At 54.5% G+C, this 18,675-nt stretch overlaps 6 protein-coding genes across 6 annotated transcripts; 3 read left to right on the top strand and 3 right to left on the bottom strand.

Moving 5' to 3' along the window:
- Positions 1-535: 535 nt before the first annotated feature.
- Positions 536-1,603, top strand: LRP88_13228 (uncharacterized protein; the record flags this gene model as incomplete). Its single annotated transcript, XM_083249603.1, has 2 exons — positions 536-652; positions 701-1,603. 2 exons carry the CDS (start codon positions 536-538, stop codon positions 1,601-1,603), a joined length of 1,020 nt encoding a protein of 339 aa, XP_083093937.1.
- Positions 1,604-2,499: 896 nt separating this feature from the next.
- On the bottom strand, positions 2,500-4,730 carry LRP88_13227 (uncharacterized protein; the record flags this gene model as incomplete). The annotated part of the gene is made up of 2 exons (XM_083249602.1): positions 2,500-3,496; positions 3,547-4,730. 2 exons carry the CDS (start codon positions 4,728-4,730, stop codon positions 2,500-2,502), a joined length of 2,181 nt encoding a protein of 726 aa, XP_083093936.1.
- Positions 4,731-9,189: 4,459 nt separating this feature from the next.
- Positions 9,190-9,879, top strand: LRP88_13226 (uncharacterized protein; the record flags this gene model as incomplete). The annotated part of the gene is made up of 1 exon (XM_083249601.1): positions 9,190-9,879. The coding sequence occupies one exon, from the start codon at positions 9,190-9,192 to the stop codon at positions 9,877-9,879; it is 690 nt and encodes a 229-aa protein (XP_083093935.1).
- Positions 9,880-10,551: 672 nt separating this feature from the next.
- Positions 10,552-11,854, bottom strand: LRP88_13225 (beta-lactamase superfamily domain-containing protein; the record flags this gene model as incomplete). Its single annotated transcript, XM_083249600.1, has 2 exons — positions 10,552-11,536; positions 11,598-11,854. 2 exons carry the CDS (start codon positions 11,852-11,854, stop codon positions 10,552-10,554), a joined length of 1,242 nt encoding a protein of 413 aa, XP_083093934.1.
- Positions 11,855-13,533: 1,679 nt separating this feature from the next.
- On the bottom strand, positions 13,534-15,841 carry LRP88_13224 (kinetochore-associated Ndc80 complex subunit NDC80; the record flags this gene model as incomplete). The annotated part of the gene is made up of 3 exons (XM_083249599.1): positions 13,534-13,735; positions 13,788-15,724; positions 15,797-15,841. The coding sequence occupies 3 exons, from the start codon at positions 15,839-15,841 to the stop codon at positions 13,534-13,536; spliced, it is 2,184 nt and encodes a 727-aa protein (XP_083093933.1).
- Positions 15,842-16,422: 581 nt separating this feature from the next.
- On the top strand, positions 16,423-17,702 carry LRP88_13223 (peroxisomal membrane anchor protein conserved region-domain-containing protein; the record flags this gene model as incomplete). Its single annotated transcript, XM_083249598.1, has 4 exons — positions 16,423-16,455; positions 16,524-16,530; positions 16,589-16,893; positions 16,947-17,702. The coding sequence occupies 4 exons, from the start codon at positions 16,423-16,425 to the stop codon at positions 17,700-17,702; spliced, it is 1,101 nt and encodes a 366-aa protein (XP_083093932.1).
- Between the last annotated feature and the right edge of the window lie 973 nt (positions 17,703-18,675).

The following is an 18,675-nucleotide window of genomic DNA, read 5'->3' as shown; positions in this document are numbered from 1 at the left end:
CAGCGCAAGGGGAATGAATGGAGGATGAATTAAGGGAGTTTGGCTAACAGAGGACACGATACCGCCCATGACCTAGAGCTAGGTACCTGCTCGCGGCGTGGCGGTGGTGACAGGTTGGCCCAGCCGCTCGACGTCACGTGAGTCGAGGCATGACTGGCTCAGCTGTGGAACCCCACCTGCCGCATTAGTCTCCGGTACCTCACGGAGCCAGCGGCGGTTCTGGGAAGTACGTACCGAGCCTAGGGGTGCCTCGGCGCAGGCTTCCCCGGACGGCAGAGCGGAGCGATCACGAGCCACTGGCCATCGGATTTGATCTGTTCTTTTACATTATTCATCTACAGCGTGTCTACATCCTTGCTTCTATATACCATACTTGGAGCATCTCTCCTCCACTGTTTATTCTCTGTACAGCCTGCTGCTATCTCTACATCCAAGATTCATCTCTACCCCCGCCATCGCCTCCTTCGCCGAGGTACGTCGGCACTGACATCACCCACTGTACAACTTCTTCATTCTCATCCCATAAACCACAACCATGGCGGACGCTTCATGTAGCGGCGGTACACCCTTTAAGCGCCTCGTCGATCACCAAGCCCGAGATGTCAGCCATCATCAAGACCGGCTCGTCAACAGCGGCCCTCAGGGTTCCAATGTAAGCCCAGACGTCTTCCGTCCCGTCTCATCGCTTAATCGTCTCTAGGCCTTCAGATCTACACCACAGCCCATGCAAGGGCCAGATGGCTTCAGCGCATTTATGGATGGCCCTTCTACTCTACCCGGAGTCCCTCACCATCATGCTGCTGGGAGGTTAGCGGCGCAAGCTGCGATGTTGGAGCAGGCGCATCCCCAAGGATTTCATCCAGCGCAACCCTCACATTTCCAATCTCCTGGCGTAGACACAAGTAACTGGGCTGCCGACTTCAACCGCTTCGCAAACCAACACCAGCAGCAACCTCTTCAGAACGGCTTCCCCCAGGCTGCGCCTCAGATGGCCATCCACCAACCTACTCCCCAAATGAACTTCCAAGCAGCCTTTGCGCGGCCAAACGCTGGTTTCGCGCCGCTCTATGGCCAGGCCAATGGCGCATTCATGGGTTCCAACGCAGCGACAGCCCAACGGCCTGCCGCAGAGGCTGACTTTGACGATGAGGTGTCCAAGTGGATGGCAAGCAACGCAGGAGGTAACATGGAGCAGGTGGACGCCATGATGGACCAGATGGCTCGCGAACTTGAACTCAACGACGCAGCTCTAGCTGAGGCCGAAGCAGCATCAAAGCAGGAATCAGATGCCGCGGAGACTAGGGAAGAGACACCAGTCCTAGAACCCCCAAACATCGCCAACCTATCCCTGGAGACCCAGGAGCCTGTGGTGGAAGAGCCCGTTACAGAAGAACCCGTGGAAGCTGCCAAGACAAAGTCGGATGTGGCTGACGCGGCTGAGCGACTTCTCGAGTCGGTCCAGCATGAGGATGGCGAGAAGTGGAAGAATTCAGTCTTCCTCTCTCTAATGCGGGATTTCCGCGATGGAAGAAAGGATATTGTCGACAACGAGATCCGCGAGACCCCCGAGAACGAGACAGAAGCGCCCAAAGCCACGCAGTGACGGCTTCGTCCTCATATCCGTGAAGTAACATCTTCACATGACGCTCTGCCTCAGCAGGACATGTCCCAGGACGTGATAACGGGGTTGAGCAACCCATATCAAGACGAGGTTACGTCGCGCTGGGAGGTTACGACGCCGTCGACGGGATCGTTGTGGGAGGTGCCAACGCCTGAAAAGTCTTGTGCTCAACACCTTAGTCGGACATCGTACTAGGGCACTTTGACTCCGGTCTACATGAGTGAGCACGTCGAGAGGACGATGCAGGTCGCGCCAGATCTCGCCAGGATGGAAGAGGGGGAGTAGGACCAAAGACACAGACGGTGCAATGTACATATATATCCCCTATTTGATCTTCGGACATGAGCCTCGTCAACATTTAATTCCCCGTGTGGTATTTTTTATCCCGTTATTGGCGAGTACAAGACAAGACATGGTCTCACTCATATTCCAGTTTGTCATGATAGATCTCGTATTCAGACACAATACCGAAGAAGCTGTGACAAGCCGTCATTATTCACAACTAGCCAAATTGAATATGATAACTAGATAACATTTCTTTTCGCACGCGTGCAGTAACTCCTATAACTCCTTATATCCGTATCCCATGTCCAGTCCAGATTCCAAGCCAAGATGCGTTGCACAATATAGGTAATTCCCGCTCCTCCTCCCCTGATGCGCTCTAAAAGTAATGAATGTAATGACAGAAAATTCCGGCGATCCAAACGCAATTGCCGTATAAGATCGCGTCGACGCCAACCAAACCGCCTGTGTACCGCCTTGCCATTCAACGAGGAATAGGGGATCGTTATCCATAACTCATGGTCCCCGCCAGCAAGGCTACCCGTAAACCTTGCCCCAATGGCCCGAACCCAATTTGTACATATCGGACCAGCTTCTTAATTTGACCATTGACAACTGCAATCGGCAAGTTCGAGCGATCCGCGTTCAGTGAGTCCTCCAAAAATCTCTCGTTTTGACTCGATATCCGACCTTGGCGAAAACAATTTAATCGAGTCGCCCGAGTCAACCTCTTCAATAATGACGGTGGGGCTAAGCGTTTTACACTCGCCATCCTCATATACCTCAACCTGTTGACAGCTCGCTACCGACTTTTCAGTCACGGGAAGGCGACGCTCTAGCATCTTGAAGACTTTGGGGTAGTAGGGTACGGCCTTGCCAAACTCGGTCGAGTAGGGGTCGTAAGAGGTAGCTGTTGTAGTAGCAGAGCCATAGGTGGTGGTGGGAGACGGGGTGTATGATGGGACTTTGGCACCCTTATTGGGGTAGATGAAAACTTCGAGAACAGTGTTGGGCCAAGTACAGACCCACGGCTTCTCGCCCACCATAGCGTGGATAGACTGCTTCTTGAACCGATTCGGATACGGGCGATAGACGTACTTGTAATTGTCGTCGTCGTCGTCGTCGTCATCTTCATCGTCGTCATCGTATCCTCTCTTCCGTTTGCTGGATGAGGGAAAGTCCTTCTCGGGAACAATGACAGTCTTGTTGTATGTCGTCTTGACCCACCACGCAGGACCGAAGTCGCTTGATGTGTCGTTGACCAAGACCATGAGTTGTGGCGGAAGATTATCAGGAGGCTGAATGCCCCAGGGGAGGTCCGGAGAGCCCTCCTTCGGTGTCAGTATTAGCTTGTAGGACGTCTGGGAGTCAGGCGTTGAGATCTCCTTAACCTCAATCGACCATAGGGGGAAGTAGGTCTTGCATGTCCAGGCTTTAGCCTGGTCGGAATTGTTGAGACAGGACGTGGTCGACCGCTCTGACTCCACATTTGGGAGCGCATAGTGGCCCGTAGCCATAGGAGGTAGATCGGTTGGAATCGCTGTGAGAGTTTCGGGCTCATACGATGTCGTTGATGGCGATGAGGTTTGCGCACTAAGACCAATGTCAGGGTTAATTCGGCAACATGTTCAAGATTCACTTACTCTTCAGGGGGCGGGTGGCCGCCGGGAGGCCCATCGCGAGAGAAAATTGTCCCAATAACAGCACCCATAATGATGCCCATTACGACCAGGCCCACGGTCATCAAGCAAATAGCCCAGTACGGCACAATCCCCCAAAGCTTCTTCTTGGCACGTCGTTGCCATTTGTTGACTGCAGGTTTCTCAGCAACCTCAACAGCAGCAGTGTTGATGTCGTGATGACTGGTCTCGGATGTATTGCTCCTGACCGAGGGGCGTGTCCTTGGTAGAGCCAGATCGTCGTCGGTTGAGGAAAATTCAGGGTCGCGAGTCGCCATGCCAATCCCACCTGCTCCGGGAATGTTTCTGTCTCTGTCTGGAGAGGAAGGTTCGGTGCTAGGCGTCTCGGTCGTAGGCTTAGGGACGTAAGCAGTGTCCGGATATCTCGTGTATGGCGGCAGTTCCTCCATATGCCCCAATGGGCCGATCAAATCACCCGCCTCCTCTCCATCAGGACCAAGTTGCCGCTGATATCCTGCTCCCATGCCATTGAATCCCACGGGAATTGATGGGGTGGTCGTTTCAGTCGAAGTTGTATTCTGAGTGTAGAGAGCATAGGGATGAGTCGGACCACGAGGACCTCCATAAGAACGGTCTTCCGGAATAACCGCGGCGGCAGTGGTCGAAGTAGTAGCTACGCTTAGGGTCCGTTGGGGATACATCTGGTAAGGGTGTGATGGACCAGAAGGGCCTGTGTAGGGGCTTTCCGCGCGTATAACGGGGGAGTCGGAAGACACGCTCGGAACATTGCGCACATGAGGCCGGCCAGCGGCCGACGAACCTTCATTTCGAAGAGCGAGCGAGTCGTGTGCCCGAGGCGGCTTTGAGATACTAGAAGGACGGTTTCGGATAGCGGGTGTTATCTCAGGAGACGAGGCTGTGGCATCCGGCAGCTGGGGAGATACTATAGGGGGCGTTGATTGGGAGGAAGCCTCGGATGGTAGTGACGGATCGGTACGAGGATTCGAAGTAGCTTGAGTAGAGGAGGTGGCATTCTCGGAGGGCCGGAAGCCATCGGCCACCATCATGGCGCTGAGGTCGTAGTCATCGTCGGTAGCACCACTGCCAGTGGACAACCTCAACGAACGCGAGCGCCTGGCGGAAGACGGACGCGAGGTGCTGGAGCCCTTGCCGTTGGGGGAATCCATGGCGTGGTGGAAAGGGAGGCCACGGCTGAAGGCCAGAGACGCCGACGAGGGCGTACCCTAGGAATGGTCCGTCGTCGGGCGTTGAAGTCGACGTTCGGTCGTGTTGCAAGGGGTCAAGGGAGTCGTCGGTCGGGCGGCGGGTCAATGGCGAAGGGAGGCGGTCGAGGAGAGCGAGAGCGACGTGTCGGCGACGGTGCTCTTCGGGTTCGACGTCGATGATGAGCGTTGACGATGGTGATGATGATTGTCGGGCTGCCCAGTTGGAGTTGAGATGGATTGAATGGATCGATGGGATGGACAGACTGCAAAAAGCCAAGAAAGCGAAGCGGGTTTCGAGAGGGAGAGACGGAGCGACTGAGTGGCCAGCGGAAGGAGCCCAGCGGGACGCAGGAGGGAGAGCAGGCCAACAGGAGATGGGCAAGAGCCACACCACAACAGTGGGGACTGGGCCACTGGCCCCAGCGCGCTCCAGCACGACTCTGCCCCAGTTAAACGCCCAGTCAGGCCAGGCTCGTGAAAGGGGAAAGGGCCCCAAAACGGGACTAGACTGAACAAGGCCTAGGGCTGGCTCCAAGGTTTTTTCTATTCTTGCTTGGACCTGAGTTTGAGGGAAGCAAGGGGGGCGGGGGCCGCTACGAAAGTATGGGAGAGGGAGATGATTAACCATTTCTTTGCCAAATTTCGGTAAAGAAAGAAGGTTTTACAGGGCATCGTGCGATAATTCAACAAGAATATAACATCCATCACCAGCAATTGAATGCCATGCCAGCCAACTCGCGCGAGTCGGGACATCCGAGGGAGTCGAGTCGATGCACGGATTTCCAGGTTTGGCCCTGCGGAGCATGCGGCCCCTGACGACATGATTGGCGGGGACTCGATTTACCTGGGCTGTTTCCATGGAAGCACCAGCTTGCTGCTGCTCCCTCTCAGCTAGAGGTTTCAGCGCCGGTGTTTTTTCTTTCTCAGCGGACAGATGCACAGAACCTTGAGCGGGACCGGCGAGGTTTCATTCCTGCGTCATTGCGATGGAGACTTTTTTACAAAGACTCTATTTTCAGTTTGCGTGTGTGTGTGTGTGTGTGATTTGTTTTTCCTGACTGTTCCGTTTCAATACGGGAGGGGAGAGGGGATGCGCATCAATAAATACGGCCCTCGGCTTCGTATTTTTTCTATGGATAAATGCGCTGTTCGCTGCACCATCTCTTGACAATCGGATGTCGGCAATCATCAACCAAGCCTTTTTTCACCATCCATCAATCACCAATCTCAGCGTCATGTCATGCCTTCGCCTTCAGCTTGGCAACCAAACCCTACCTGTCAAGTCGCCCCAGGGCCAGAACAAGCTTGGCCCTGTCGGGTTTTCCACGGATGAAAGAGGGAGAAGCGTTACGATTTGCCCTCTTGATTCTCTTGTCGCGTGCTGTTTGGCAATGGCCTCATCGGCAGATTGAAGCTGAGTGATGAAAATTCACGTCGCAGAATAGCAGCGTGTAGAGTGGCTTTTCTCATCTGAAACTACGGGACAGCGCCCGACTTGACCTCGCGGTGTTTTGTACGGCTCAGGATATTTCCCCCAGTGACGGACACATCTCACAGGCTCCATCTTGTTTCACGCTGCGCGCTGCCCACTTGCCGATCAACTCTTGTGAACTCATGAACCATTCCTCCCTTCCATCACATTCCTTGATGCGGTCATCCTCTTCGGACCGGGAGGGTTTGAGTGGGAGATGACGATCCCGACCGACCGGGCCTGACGACCAATGGGCCGGGCCACGGCGTGCTCCAGCAAACGCCGTCCTTCGGATGATCACTCGGGGGGAGGAGGATATTCACTCATACAGCAGACGGACGGGATAGAGGCCGGGTCCGCATCTGGTCCACATGTTACCCAGCATTCCGACTCTTCCAAGTTTTTTCTCAGATCCGAGCGTGCTCGTCCAGAGTTCCAATCACCGTCTGAAGGGATCAAGGGTAGGACTCCATGACAACATCAGTTTTTTTATGGACGTGTCACTCACATGGCTCCCTGAGCCGACTGTCCTCTCCGATTAGTCGGACGTTATGCAGTGAACTCACCTTCTCTCCCTTCCAGTCTCTCTGGTGCAACCACTTGCTCAGGTCCAGGCGTCGGAGACGTCGGACGCGGGTAGCCAGGACACGGGAAGGGGAACACGGGCGCAAAAGATGGGTAACTAGTCAAATCGTCTGGGGGCGCCGTCCGTCTGTCCCTTGGAGAGACGGAACACCCAAGCAGAATCGCAGCCTTGGTTTGACCAAGATGCAGACGGCGTTGGACGACTTGTATGCATGTGTTGTCAATGAAAGATGGTGTAGAGGTCCTCCACGCAGCGAATACCTTTGGTTGTCATTCTATTGCAGGTCTGGCCATCTTATAATCGACCACACCAGGTGATTGAAAAAAGTGAAGCTGCCGTAATTAAAACGTTCGCCCTGCTTTTCGAATGGGCCATGTGCTGGTCGTTTCAACTGCCGACCTGCAGCCAGCTGGCCAACCACGGGGCAACCCTAATATTCGGGTTGACCTCGTGCCTGAGGGCATATGTGAGAAATACTCGAGCACTCGCATTTGCTGGTAAGAGACTCGAGTCGAGGCCCAGCTTTTGGAATTCGAGGGAACGAGTGAGGATGAGCCTGAGACACTAGCCAACTAAGAGTTGGTGGACTTACCAAGATTCATGACTTAGCGATGGAGAACAACTACCTACCCTAAACTTTCAATAGTAGTCAACCCTTGGCAAGGTTCACACCTATACAAGAGGCCGCCAGCTGCACCTCTCGAGCCTTCATCCCTGACCCGTCAGCCCTATCTTGGAGGACCTCCTGTCCTTTCCATCAACCCTTCTTACACTTTGGCCTTTTCAGCCGTTGTTGCAGCGCAGGTCAAGTCAACCGCGCTTATTCTTGCAACAAATCCATCAGTCCACGACCACCACCGGGTAACCTGAAGGGAGAAGAAAAAGCCCATCACCTCATAGTCCACTTCTGTCAGCGAACCAAAGTCCTCTTCGGACGCCTGCAGCTGAGCAACCCTGGCACCTCTTATCCAATCGTCTATCGCTACGGTACTCTGACCGAAACGACGCCCGCATTCTCAGCCAGGCCACGCGGGGGGAGAGAGAGACCAGATGTATTTCTTACTGTGTGACAGCTCGTGCAGCCTCATTTATCATGTATTCTGCATAGAAGGCAAGCCAGCTACGTGGACCCGGGCGGCGACCCCAGTCCCCCGGGCGGTCTCCCCGGGCGTAGCTTGGTCTTTTTGCCTGGTTCGCATGCCGTTCCTCTCACCTGCATTTCGTCTCTAGTCATGTTCCTCTCCACCGAGCGAGCTAAAAAGTGATTCCCGCTTGTGCTTATCTCGGGCCGTCCTGGTGGTTTGTCTCTGACGGCCTTGTATCGACCAGGTTTCACTGCCCCGTTGCTCCTGTCCACTCCTCTACCCCAGGTCTAGAGTTTTTGAATTCGAGTTTCATAGCCAATTGAGTCAATGTCAAAGTTTTGTACATCTAGTTCCTGGGCTGCGTACCAAATATCTTGATGCAATGCCGGCGAACCATGTTCATCACATCTCATCACCACATTGCGTCCGCTTCACCCCAAACCACTCGTCCTCGAGATTTGCACCTCTCACACCCTCAAGCGTCTTCGAGCCGCCATCATCTATCACCTCTCACGTTTACCCCTCTCTTTCCCAAAGGCGAGGCGGACTGTGGCGCACGATCGCCCCCCAGCTCGCACGGCATCGGACGCACCCCCTTTGACCATCTCCCATTCGCAGAGCCTCGCCATACGTTTCTCCATCTCACCGACACCGAGATTCATTGGTAGCTGAGCCCGTGGGGATACCGGCGAGGTACATGATATGCCTCGTTCTGGGGGGCCGTGTCGTATTGTCCCGCCAGGCTCTCTTGTACGCCCAGAGCCTGCCTGCAGGACGGCTCAACACACCCACTTGGTTCCAACCCTTGTCTCCCCTTCTCCTTTTTTTCTTCTTTTAGCTTCTCCTGTAAGAGAGAGCCTGCAGTAAATGTGCAACATCAAAGACAATAACGCAGCTGCCTCTTTTCTCGTCGCCCGCAGCATATGGACGCTTTCACTCCTGGCAGCCGCGGGCTCGCTTCGCCCGGCTGAGCTTTCGTAGGAGGGACCCCGTGGACTATAAACTTCGCCCCGTATCCTCGAGCTTCCAACTTTTTGTATGCCTCACCTTTCTTCTTCAGCTTTTGCCTGTCGATCATTGTGCCCTCTAACAAGGGAACCCCATCCATTATAGTCATTTGTTGCCACTGCCTTTCTGGGACCTGCCTTTCACAACTCCATAGGCACGAACCCTCCAGTTCGTGAACTGCACATCATCAACTGCATATCCAAGGAATCTCCATCGCCACCCCGCCTCATTCTGATCTTGAACTGAACTGCCCGGTTGCCCTACTCAGTCATGTCGCCCAAGTCCTATTCCGGTGGCTCGTCCGTTTACTCGGATGACCGCTTCAGCTCCACCTCCTCCTCTTACAGCATCACATATACCAAGCTTCCCAAGAAGCAACCCCTGTCTATCCGGTTCCTCTCCTGGGCCGCTGGCGCTCCGTCCGGGGCCACGGCTGTCAAGAGAAAGACGCGGGAGCGGGACATCCGTGACGACAGGTCTACCCGCTCCGGAGGTTCTTCCTATTCCTACTGGAGCCAGCCCGAAACCCAGCTCTACTGGGTTGCCAGCCCCCACGGCGGCAACTACTACGGAAGTGGCAGCAGCAGCACCAGCGGCCGTAGCAGCCGAAGTGGACGAAGCCGTAAGAGCGGCAGTTCCGGCTCCCGCAAGCACTTTGAGGGTGCCGTTCCCCGGCCGCAGCCCCCACCCCCGGTCCCGGCCAACGGCCACTTTGTCCCGCCCCAGCCCCCGATGAACCCACCACCACACATGGGCGGAGGCTTCGGACCCGGCCCTGGCGGCTTCGTCCCTCCACCTCCACCCCCCATGAACATGCCTCACCCTCCTCCTCCTCCACATGGCATGCCCCCCCCTGCGATGCCAGGTGGTGCACCCTTCATCGACCTGACGGGCCAGAACCACCAAGGAGGCTACTCGCCGGATTCGGAGAGTTACTACACGTCGGATGAAGAAGAATGAATGATTCACGAAAAATGACACTTGTATGAATGGGTTAATGAGCGGACCCGGGCCTTCCAGGATGAAGACCCCCCTTTGTTTTCTTGGCATGATACTATTTTTGAAAGTCTTGTATAGTTAATGAGTTTACTTGGATGGCGTACCGGGCGTTGACGAAGGATTATGAACACCAGCCGTCGACGGACAGTTTTATGACAAGGCATGAGTTTGGATCATGTGTGTGTATGAAATGAGATACCTGAACTTTGATCAATGTTTGCTTTTGCTGTTTGCAAGTCTCGAGTCCTGATTGGACATTCAAGCCAAAATCCATGCGTAGATCAGGACCCATTGCCTCTCGGCAAGTGACATCATTCCTTTGTTTACTTTGAGCTTGGACTGATAGCTTGAGAGCGTGAGAATGATTGGCAGAAGAGGAGAGAAATCCATTGTGCGCTTCTATTAGCGTTTAAAGACTATCATCTTTTACAAGCTTTATCCTTTTAAAATCGTGAAATAGTGTAGACAAGAATGCAACACCCAACTATGCAGGCAATACACCAAAGAACCTCTCCATAGACATGTAATACAAAAATAATGCGCCAACAAGGGTATTCTCTAACAACCGCCTCGGCTTGGTCTTGTCTCTTTTTCGCTTTCTCATGAAATATGACGCTTCATCTCTTAACAGTCTTAAAACTCTCTGCTCTCGCCAATATCGCAAATGTCAAAGACGCCGACCTCGGGGATATTCTTCTTGCGCAACGCCTCCTTGAGCATCTTGGGCGGCTCGAGCACCTCCTCCATGGTCAGCGCCCATGTGCCCCAGTGGATGCCCATGGCGCGGGTGCACTTTGTGTCGCAAAAGATCTCGACCGAGTCGTATGGGTTGGCGTGCATAGCCGAGAAGGCCACGCGAGGGTAGTATGCGCCAATGGGGATCAGGCCGAGATCGAAAGGTCCGCGGAGCTCGCCAATCTGCTTGAACTGTGGGCACCTGGGGAGAGCTTCGTAGTCGGCACCGTAGTCGTCGATTCCGGCAGGGATGGCTGGAACAGCACGGTATCCAGTGTCGCCACCGAACCAGACCGACTTTTCGTCGGCGCGAACAGCCCATGAGCACCAGAGAGTCGTGTCCTTATCCCAGAGGGTACGAGCCGATGTGTGCTGGCAGGGCAGACACGAGATGCGGGCCGTCATCTCACGAGTATGGTCGCCGTCTCGAACGGTGACGCTGAGATCGGCATCCTCCCACCAGTCGAGCTCGGTAACGTGGTGGATGCCCGTCTTGCGGAACCACGTCTCCAGGCCGAGACCGACAAAGAACTGGGCTTCTGGGTGGTGCTTCTGGACCTCGAGAATGGAGGAGTGAGAAAGGTGGTCGTAATGAGAGTGGCTAATGACAACGGCATCGACGATGGGGATGTCCTTGATATCGCAGGGTCGTGGGGTGTATCGCTTGGGGCCCATAAATGTAAAGGGAGAGCAGCGGTCTTCGAAGACGGGATCGAAGAGCACTCGCAGACCTGAGGGGAACTCGACGTAGTAGCAAGCATGGCCTAGCCAGGTTGCGCGAAGCTTGTCGGAGCTATCACGATCAGGGAGCCATTGGGGCTTGACGACGGGAACGGTAGGAGGGCTGGTATCGGGCATCTTAAGGTCGCCGGTGATGGAAGGCCTTGAGGTGTTGTCAGCTTGGCCGTCACGGGATCCCTAGCTTTGGGACAGTTTGTGCATACCAGACGACCCGTCGAAGCATGGTGCCGAAACCTGGAGAACCACTCCATGAAGGATAAGGGTTCTTGAATCCCACTACAGTACCGCGCTTGATCTCATGATGGGGGTTCGAGGCGGCTTCTGCAGGAATGGTAGACCGGCCGGGGATCTTGGAGACGATCGAGGTAGTAGAGATGGGGGTCTTGGGAGCGGACGCGTCCTGGGAGCCGGACTCGGTGGAGGTGAGCTTGGCGGAAGCTGAGTTGGCGACGGAAGCCATGGTGGGCGAAGCTACCGATGAGCTGGTAGAGTACGAGTAGGTCTGCTGCTGTTGTACGGCTGCTGTATTTGTCTGTTGGAGTTGATGCCAGAGTTGACGGGTCGGTGGACGGAGCAGGCGCGGCATATGGTGGACGGGAAGGGCGGCGGAGGCTTCGGGGCCGGTGGGAAGTTTAAAAGAGGGTAGATAAGGGGGGAGGGGAGGAGGGAAGGATGGATGGCCGGGGGTGGTAAGGTGCCGTCCGGGGGTTGGTTGAGGCGGGAGGGATGGTATGTATGGATGGGAAGAGAGGCGAGATCAGTACAAGTAGGTAGCGAGAGGGTGTGCGTATGTGTATGTGGCTTATAGCGCAGCAAAGAACGGTGTTTAGAAATGTATGACGGTGCTTGTCCTGTACGAAAAGGGAAAGCAATCTGATTTTTTCTCCTCTTGCTGACGCCAGCAGTAATGGGGGTTTCGTCTGGTATGGCTGAAGGCGGAGTGATTGAGATGTCCGCCTCGTCTCGTCCCGCGTATACAACCAATGGAGGTTAATGGGTACCCAACCAACGCAACGAGTCAGTGACAAACAATGTAGTTTTGGCACAAGACGCAGCACGGGCAACAAAGAGGCTTGAGATCGAGGTCTATGCTTTTGAGGATCTTCTAGAAAAAAATGAAGCAAAGAGAGAGGTACGAAAAAGGGGACACACACACCATCACCGTAGCAGCAAGCAACAGCAGCTTTGGTTGCCCCGTAGGGCTTTAGCGGAGTTAATAGACCCGCATGTCCCCGTGTGTCCGACGCCGACCGCGTGGGCGGAGCCATTTCCCGAGCCATCCGGGGAGACGAGACGAGAGAGAGGAGCATTGCCTTGAAGAGGACGCGAGTGCGAGCGGGAACAATCCGAGGCCGTCGTAACTTTTTCCTTGCCTGTGATTGATTGCTCTCGCCTCTTTTTCTCTCCTTGTTTATCTTCCTTTTCTCAACGGTTCCAGGTAGACGCCGCTCCGTGTTGACCAGAGTGTGGAGTTCAAGTCCGGTGTGTATCCATGCATAAGACATACATCATCCATCCATGCATATTGCATCCATGGACACAGACAATCAACAAAAAACAAACTTGATAAACCTTGATTATACCTCGGCTTTATCTCTCTCCTCGCTTTGAATACGAAATACCTAAAATGCACTTCCCTCCACCATCACGCGCTGCATCTGCCGCCCATCCCTCTCTCCCCTCGCATAATCCCTGTAATCGCCATGTGGTTCCCCTGTGGCGCCTCAATAGCGCAGGTGTCTCAACGTGGAAGCCAAGCGAAGCTCCTTGCACCGGAGCCTGGGTTGTCTGTTACGCTTTGATAGCTGCGGCTTCATGTCCGAATAGAAAACTGGCGCCCGTCGAGACTCGCTGCATGTATCGAACCAGATCAGGCCAAATTAGGCCCGTGGGTGGTATCCTTCAAACCAAAAACTACCAGGTATCTAGCGCATTATTGATGCAAGTCCGCTCTCCACTCCTATATCAACAAGAACCAAAACAGTACACGGCATCAACATAGACAAGGACCAGCCTAGACTGTATTCCAACCAGCTCGTCCATCACTCCGCCAAACGCCCGAAACAAGCCAGAAAGTCGCCGGAAAACAATTCGTCATCTCATAAGCGTCTTGAAAGATTGGTTCATGCGTCAGCGTCATCACATATCGACTTGTCGAGTGTCCTCGCCCATTTCCTCGCTGCCGAGCTCCTTTTCTAGCTCGTCTGCCACGAAGCCTTCGTAGTCATCTAGGTTCTTCTGAACGTGAATCTTGAACTTGATGACGTCGTTGAGCATCCGGTCAATCTCGGTGTGCAGCTCCTCACGGAGTGCATTGGCCCGGAGTACAAGCTGCTCGTATCTATCATCTGGTCAGCACCTTATCGTCTTAAACCCATATTAAATGGACTTACTCAATGGTTGTGTTGATCTCACGTTGCTCCAGAACCTGCACCGTGTCGGATAGACCAGCTCGCATGCGTGACAACTCCTTCTCCATCTTCTCAATTTGCGCATCAGACGCCAGCTTCTGCGCTGTTGTAATCTCCTTGGTCTTCTCATACTCCTCCTCTGCTGCGCGTACGCGGTGGTTGAGTGCTTCCACAGCGCTTCGCCTGTCTTCAATGGCTTCCTTGATTCCGTCCAGCAAGTCATGGTCTTTCATCATCTCGTCCATTGCAGCACTTCGACGCTCTGAAATCTCCTTTCGCAGCGACAAGAAGCTCTTGCGGATCTTGCCTCGGAGGTCCAGGTTAAGAATGTGTCCTGGTTGGTATCCAGTCGCGTGGTCAGCCAGCAAGCGGTCTGACGAAGCCGCCCCTGTAGACCCCTTGAAGTTGGAGGACGTGAGGTCCGAGCTGTCATTGACCATAACCTGGAGTTCAAACTCTTCTCCCTTGGCATTGGCTGCTGTCGATGGGATCAAGGCGATCTGGTATGCCACAGTGTTGTACCGATCGACCATCCGCTCGAGCTCGTCTAGCTTCCGGCTTGCGTCAATCTCCTTCTCCGACACCTTCTTCTTCACTTCCTCTAGTCGCTGGCCTGCTGACTCGATGCCTTTTTGCAGCCGCTCTCGCTCCGCAGTCATGCGGTCAATATCCTGCATGCTGATCCCCTGAGCATCGACAGCCTTTTGCAGACCACGTCGCTCATCTTCAGCCTCTTGGAGCTCCTCTAGTAGTTTGTCGAGCTCCTCCTGCAGAACCTGTGACCGGCTTTCGTACTTCTCTGACCGTTGCATAGCCAGTGCATTGTACTCCTCAAACTTGATCTTGTCCTCCTCCATGATCTTGAAGTGGTTGTCCAGAACTGCCGGGTCGGGTGTCGACTTTTCCAGGTCCTCAATCTCTTTGAGTAGTCGCGCGTTTTCCGCCTCGAGCATCTCAAGTTGTGACGTGTACTTCGAGTTTGACCGCTCAAATGCAGCTGCCATGGACTGCACATGAGGTGCCAAAACACGTTCCGCCTCCTCGTCACCCATATCATCGTCCATGGCCAGCCAGTCCCGGTATCCGTTGCTGAGAAAGTCAAAGATAATACGATCACCGCTAACGTCGACCCCGCTCTCCATACAAGCTTCGTCGTAGCTGCAGTTTGCGTAGCCATCCAGCATCTGGGCCAGCTGCATCATCCAGTGAAGAAGACCAAGAAATGTGCTCCAGTTTTGTCCTCCCACTGCAGAGATCTGGCTCTTGGTGATGCTTCTCTCAAAAGGGTACCTCATCTGCTTTAAGAGAGGCGGCACTTCCTGGTCGATGCTCTTCTGGAATCTGTAGCTGGGGTCGATACGGTGGTAGAGCCATTGAAACATGTAGTTGAAGTCCTTCTGCGTCGGTGACTTGAGGACATTTTGCGAAAGGACATGCTTCATCTCCATCTCGAAATTGTAGTTCACCATGTACTCCAAAATCTCTTGTCCAATGCGAGCTTGGAATGCGCGATCCTTCAGAGGTCGGGGGTCGCGGGGAACACCGGCAGGTTGGGGAGTAGCCTGAAAGAAGCTCTGGTGGGTCATGGGAGCCGCCGTCGACTGGCGAGGCCGGTATACGCTGCTACGTCGGTCGCCATCGGTAGAGGCTCGCGTCGTCGTCGCTCCGGGAGTAAAAGTCGGCTTCGGTTGGAACGAGGAACGCTTGACTGAGGACAGACCAAGGTCGGCGAGGTTGGTTCCGGACGACGAACGCTTGAAAAGAGGTTGACTTGGGCGCGGCAGGGCGAGGGATTGCCTAGATCCCGACATGGACCGGACATGACTGCCCGGGTAATTGGCGCCACTGTTGGAGCCGGATCGCTTCATAGTCGAACCAGGCTGTGGAATGGCGCTGTTTGCGCTGATACCTCCAAGGGTCTATGCAGAGAGTTAGAAAAATGTTGCAAGCCAAGGCGCGCGTGTGTTGTAAAAGGCGGGGAGCGGTCGCACCTCTCTGGGTCTTCTGACACTCCACAGGCCCGTATCTTGGGACATATCCGGTGTGACAGGCAGCACGCGACTGCGATGGAATGAACGCGCGATGTCGGCGAGTACTGTAGGGTTAGTTTTTCGTGAGCAACTTGTCGGTGATGATGTTGACGAGGGGTGGGATGCGAGGGTGCGAAATAGGCGTCAGGGCAAGATTAGAAAGATTGGGCGTTGGAAGTGTGTTGCCCGGCGGGAAAGTAAACAAACGATCTCATCTAGCCTTTGATTGGCTAGAAGAAGACGTCGTGGTTTCGAGTGGAGCACGGTTGAGCTGGCAGAGTGGGGCATCAATTAACGTCAGCACGTGACTCAAATCTCAGCGCAACTTCCCAAGGCAGTTTGGTGTTGAGCCGTTCGTTTCGCTGGAGAGGTACGTACCGGCTGCCTCGGCTCGACCACGCATTTCCCCGGGCCAGCTTCCGGCTCCAGACTCCGTCCCCACGCCTTCAACTTCGAGCCTCCGCAAGAAGCACATGCATTTGTCATTTTCCCTTCCATCATCACCCGGACCTGTTCGGCCATCACTCCTTCAACTATCTGCGACTCGGATGCTGTGGTGAGAGCCGTCTGACGGCTACAAGTCAATCATGGCTATTCGCGAAGACCTCGTGGCCTCTGCGGTAAGTTGATCGCGTCTCCCAGCCACCGCGACCGCAAATGTCGGACTTGAATACTGACTCCTGAGTAGGCGCAATGTCGGTTTCTTCCTATACGATACCATCAACGCCGAGCACCAATGCTAACTGATCGCAGTCCTGCAAGATCCCAGCGTCGCATCGTCTTCCGTCGAGAACCGCATCTCGTTCCTGCGAAGCAAGAACCTGACCCAAGAGGAAATCGACGTTGCCCTGGCCCGAACAGGAGGCAATGCGCCGCCTACACCGACACCTTCGTATGCCGGCGCTCCCGCCGGTCCTCCTCCTCCTCAGCAATACTACCCGCCCTATCCACAGCATGCCTGGCAGCCGCCACCTCCCCCAAGAAGGGATTGGAGGGACTGGTTCATCATGGCGACTGTAGTTAGCGGAGTTTCCTACGGAGTGTACTCTCTGGGCAAGGTTTGTAACCTCTGGCAACATTGCCTCGTGATGGTGGACTAACAAGGAGGCAGCGCTACATATACCCCCTGGTGGCACCCCCGACGCCGGAGAAGCTCGAGCAAGATAAGAAATCGATCGAAGAACAGTTTGACCGCGCCTTCACTCTTGTTGAGCAGCTCGCGAAGGACACCGAGAGCCTTAAGACGGCCGAAAAGGAGCGAACAGAAAAGTTGGATGCTGCAATTGCGGACCTCGAGACCGTCATGACAGACCTCAAGGCGGCCAACCGACGACGGGAGGACGACGCGAACCGAATCCGAGATGAGGTCCAGTCCCTCAAGGACGCGATCCCCAAGGCGCTTGAGAACCAGAAGGGACTGACAGATGGCCGGCTGCGCGAGATCAACACCGAGCTTACCAGCCTCAAGACCCTGGTTTCGCAGCGAATGTCCAGCAGCGCTTCGACTCCCACAAGCTCAAGCTTCTTGCGAGGTGCCAGCGGTAGTGTCAGTGGTGGTGCCAGCGGCGTCGGCAGCACAAGCACCCCGGCGGCTTCTAGCTCGGCCCCCAAGACCAACGGAGAGAAGACCGGAGCCGAGTCCAGCACGACCACTCCCGCTGCTGAGGTTCCCAAGCCTAGCTTCCCCTCGACTACCTTCGCCTCGGCTCCCCTGGTCAACCGATCCTCGTCACCTCTTGCCAACATGACTGGCAAGAAGTCCATCCCTGCCTGGCAGATGGCCATGGCCAACCAGAACGACACCTCGTCGACTCAGGTCAAGGCGGATGAGCCCAAGGAGGCGGCTGCTAGCAGCTCCAGCTCTTAGGAGATGTCCTGATATTTAGTTTTTTTTCTTCTCGTTTGTACAGTATCCTATGCATCTACAACTTTGGACAAATGGAGACTCTGGGATAATAGGGTCGGCTGATAGGAGTGTTTTATGGGGTAGTGTTGTAGCGTTAATCCGTCTTGTCAAATATCAATGTTGACCATCACCAGGCTTGGCCATCATTCGCAGGTGATCGTATCAAGATGTGGATGTGTGGTTACTGTAATTTTTCTTTTGCTGTCCCTCTGAAGCCACATCTTGAAGCCAATCAGATGGGCCAAACCAGTATGCGCCACCAGCTTCTTGATGCAAGCATGCAATGTCGAGCTCGCTGTTCGTTCTGCAGCGCATTTGCATGCGTCTCCTTGCTGCTTGTATATCCTTGACCACGCAGTTCCCGCAAAAATTACCACTTTGAGTAGTGTTGTGAGGCATCACCTACACCGCTCAACACACAGAAGCATACTCTCTCTGATATAACTTCTAGCAAGCAAGGATTAAGACGAGTCATGATAGAGAATATCCTTCATGAACGCCAGATTCTCAGAAGCTGTCTCGGTAAATCAGGGACCGCGGACGCCGATGATCGGCACATCCATACCCCAGCAGCTGAAAACCGCTAGCCTGAACACCCCCGTGCCGAGGCTCGCTTAAAAGCTCATGATCTCTGCCCGCTTCCAACAACCGTCTCCTGGATAAACTATTCCTAGTTGATGACATGTCATTTTCTTCATCGAGTTTCCCCGAGGGTGTCTATGCCGTGACGGGAGAGATAACCCGGCTGGGAGACCACCACTAGTGGCGAGAGTTCCCTGGTTGACCTTGTCATGGACTGACAGGAGCCGTCATTGGCTTTGGCGCAATTCAGGTCTCAATATTTGCTTGGTATTGGGCTCTCGTGCCAATAAGAGGAGCTACGGTGGCTGGCTGGGCGGTGGACAAGTCTCATCTTGATCTCAGCCATCCTCCC

The sequence above is a fragment of the Fusarium phalaenopsidis genome (genome assembly GCF_050370095.1).
Source record: "Fusarium phalaenopsidis strain FUZ10S chromosome Unknown contig_32332, whole genome shotgun sequence".
Lineage (NCBI taxonomy): Eukaryota > Fungi > Ascomycota > Sordariomycetes > Hypocreales > Nectriaceae > Fusarium > Fusarium phalaenopsidis.
This window is presented reverse-complemented; position numbering and strand designations above follow the sequence as displayed.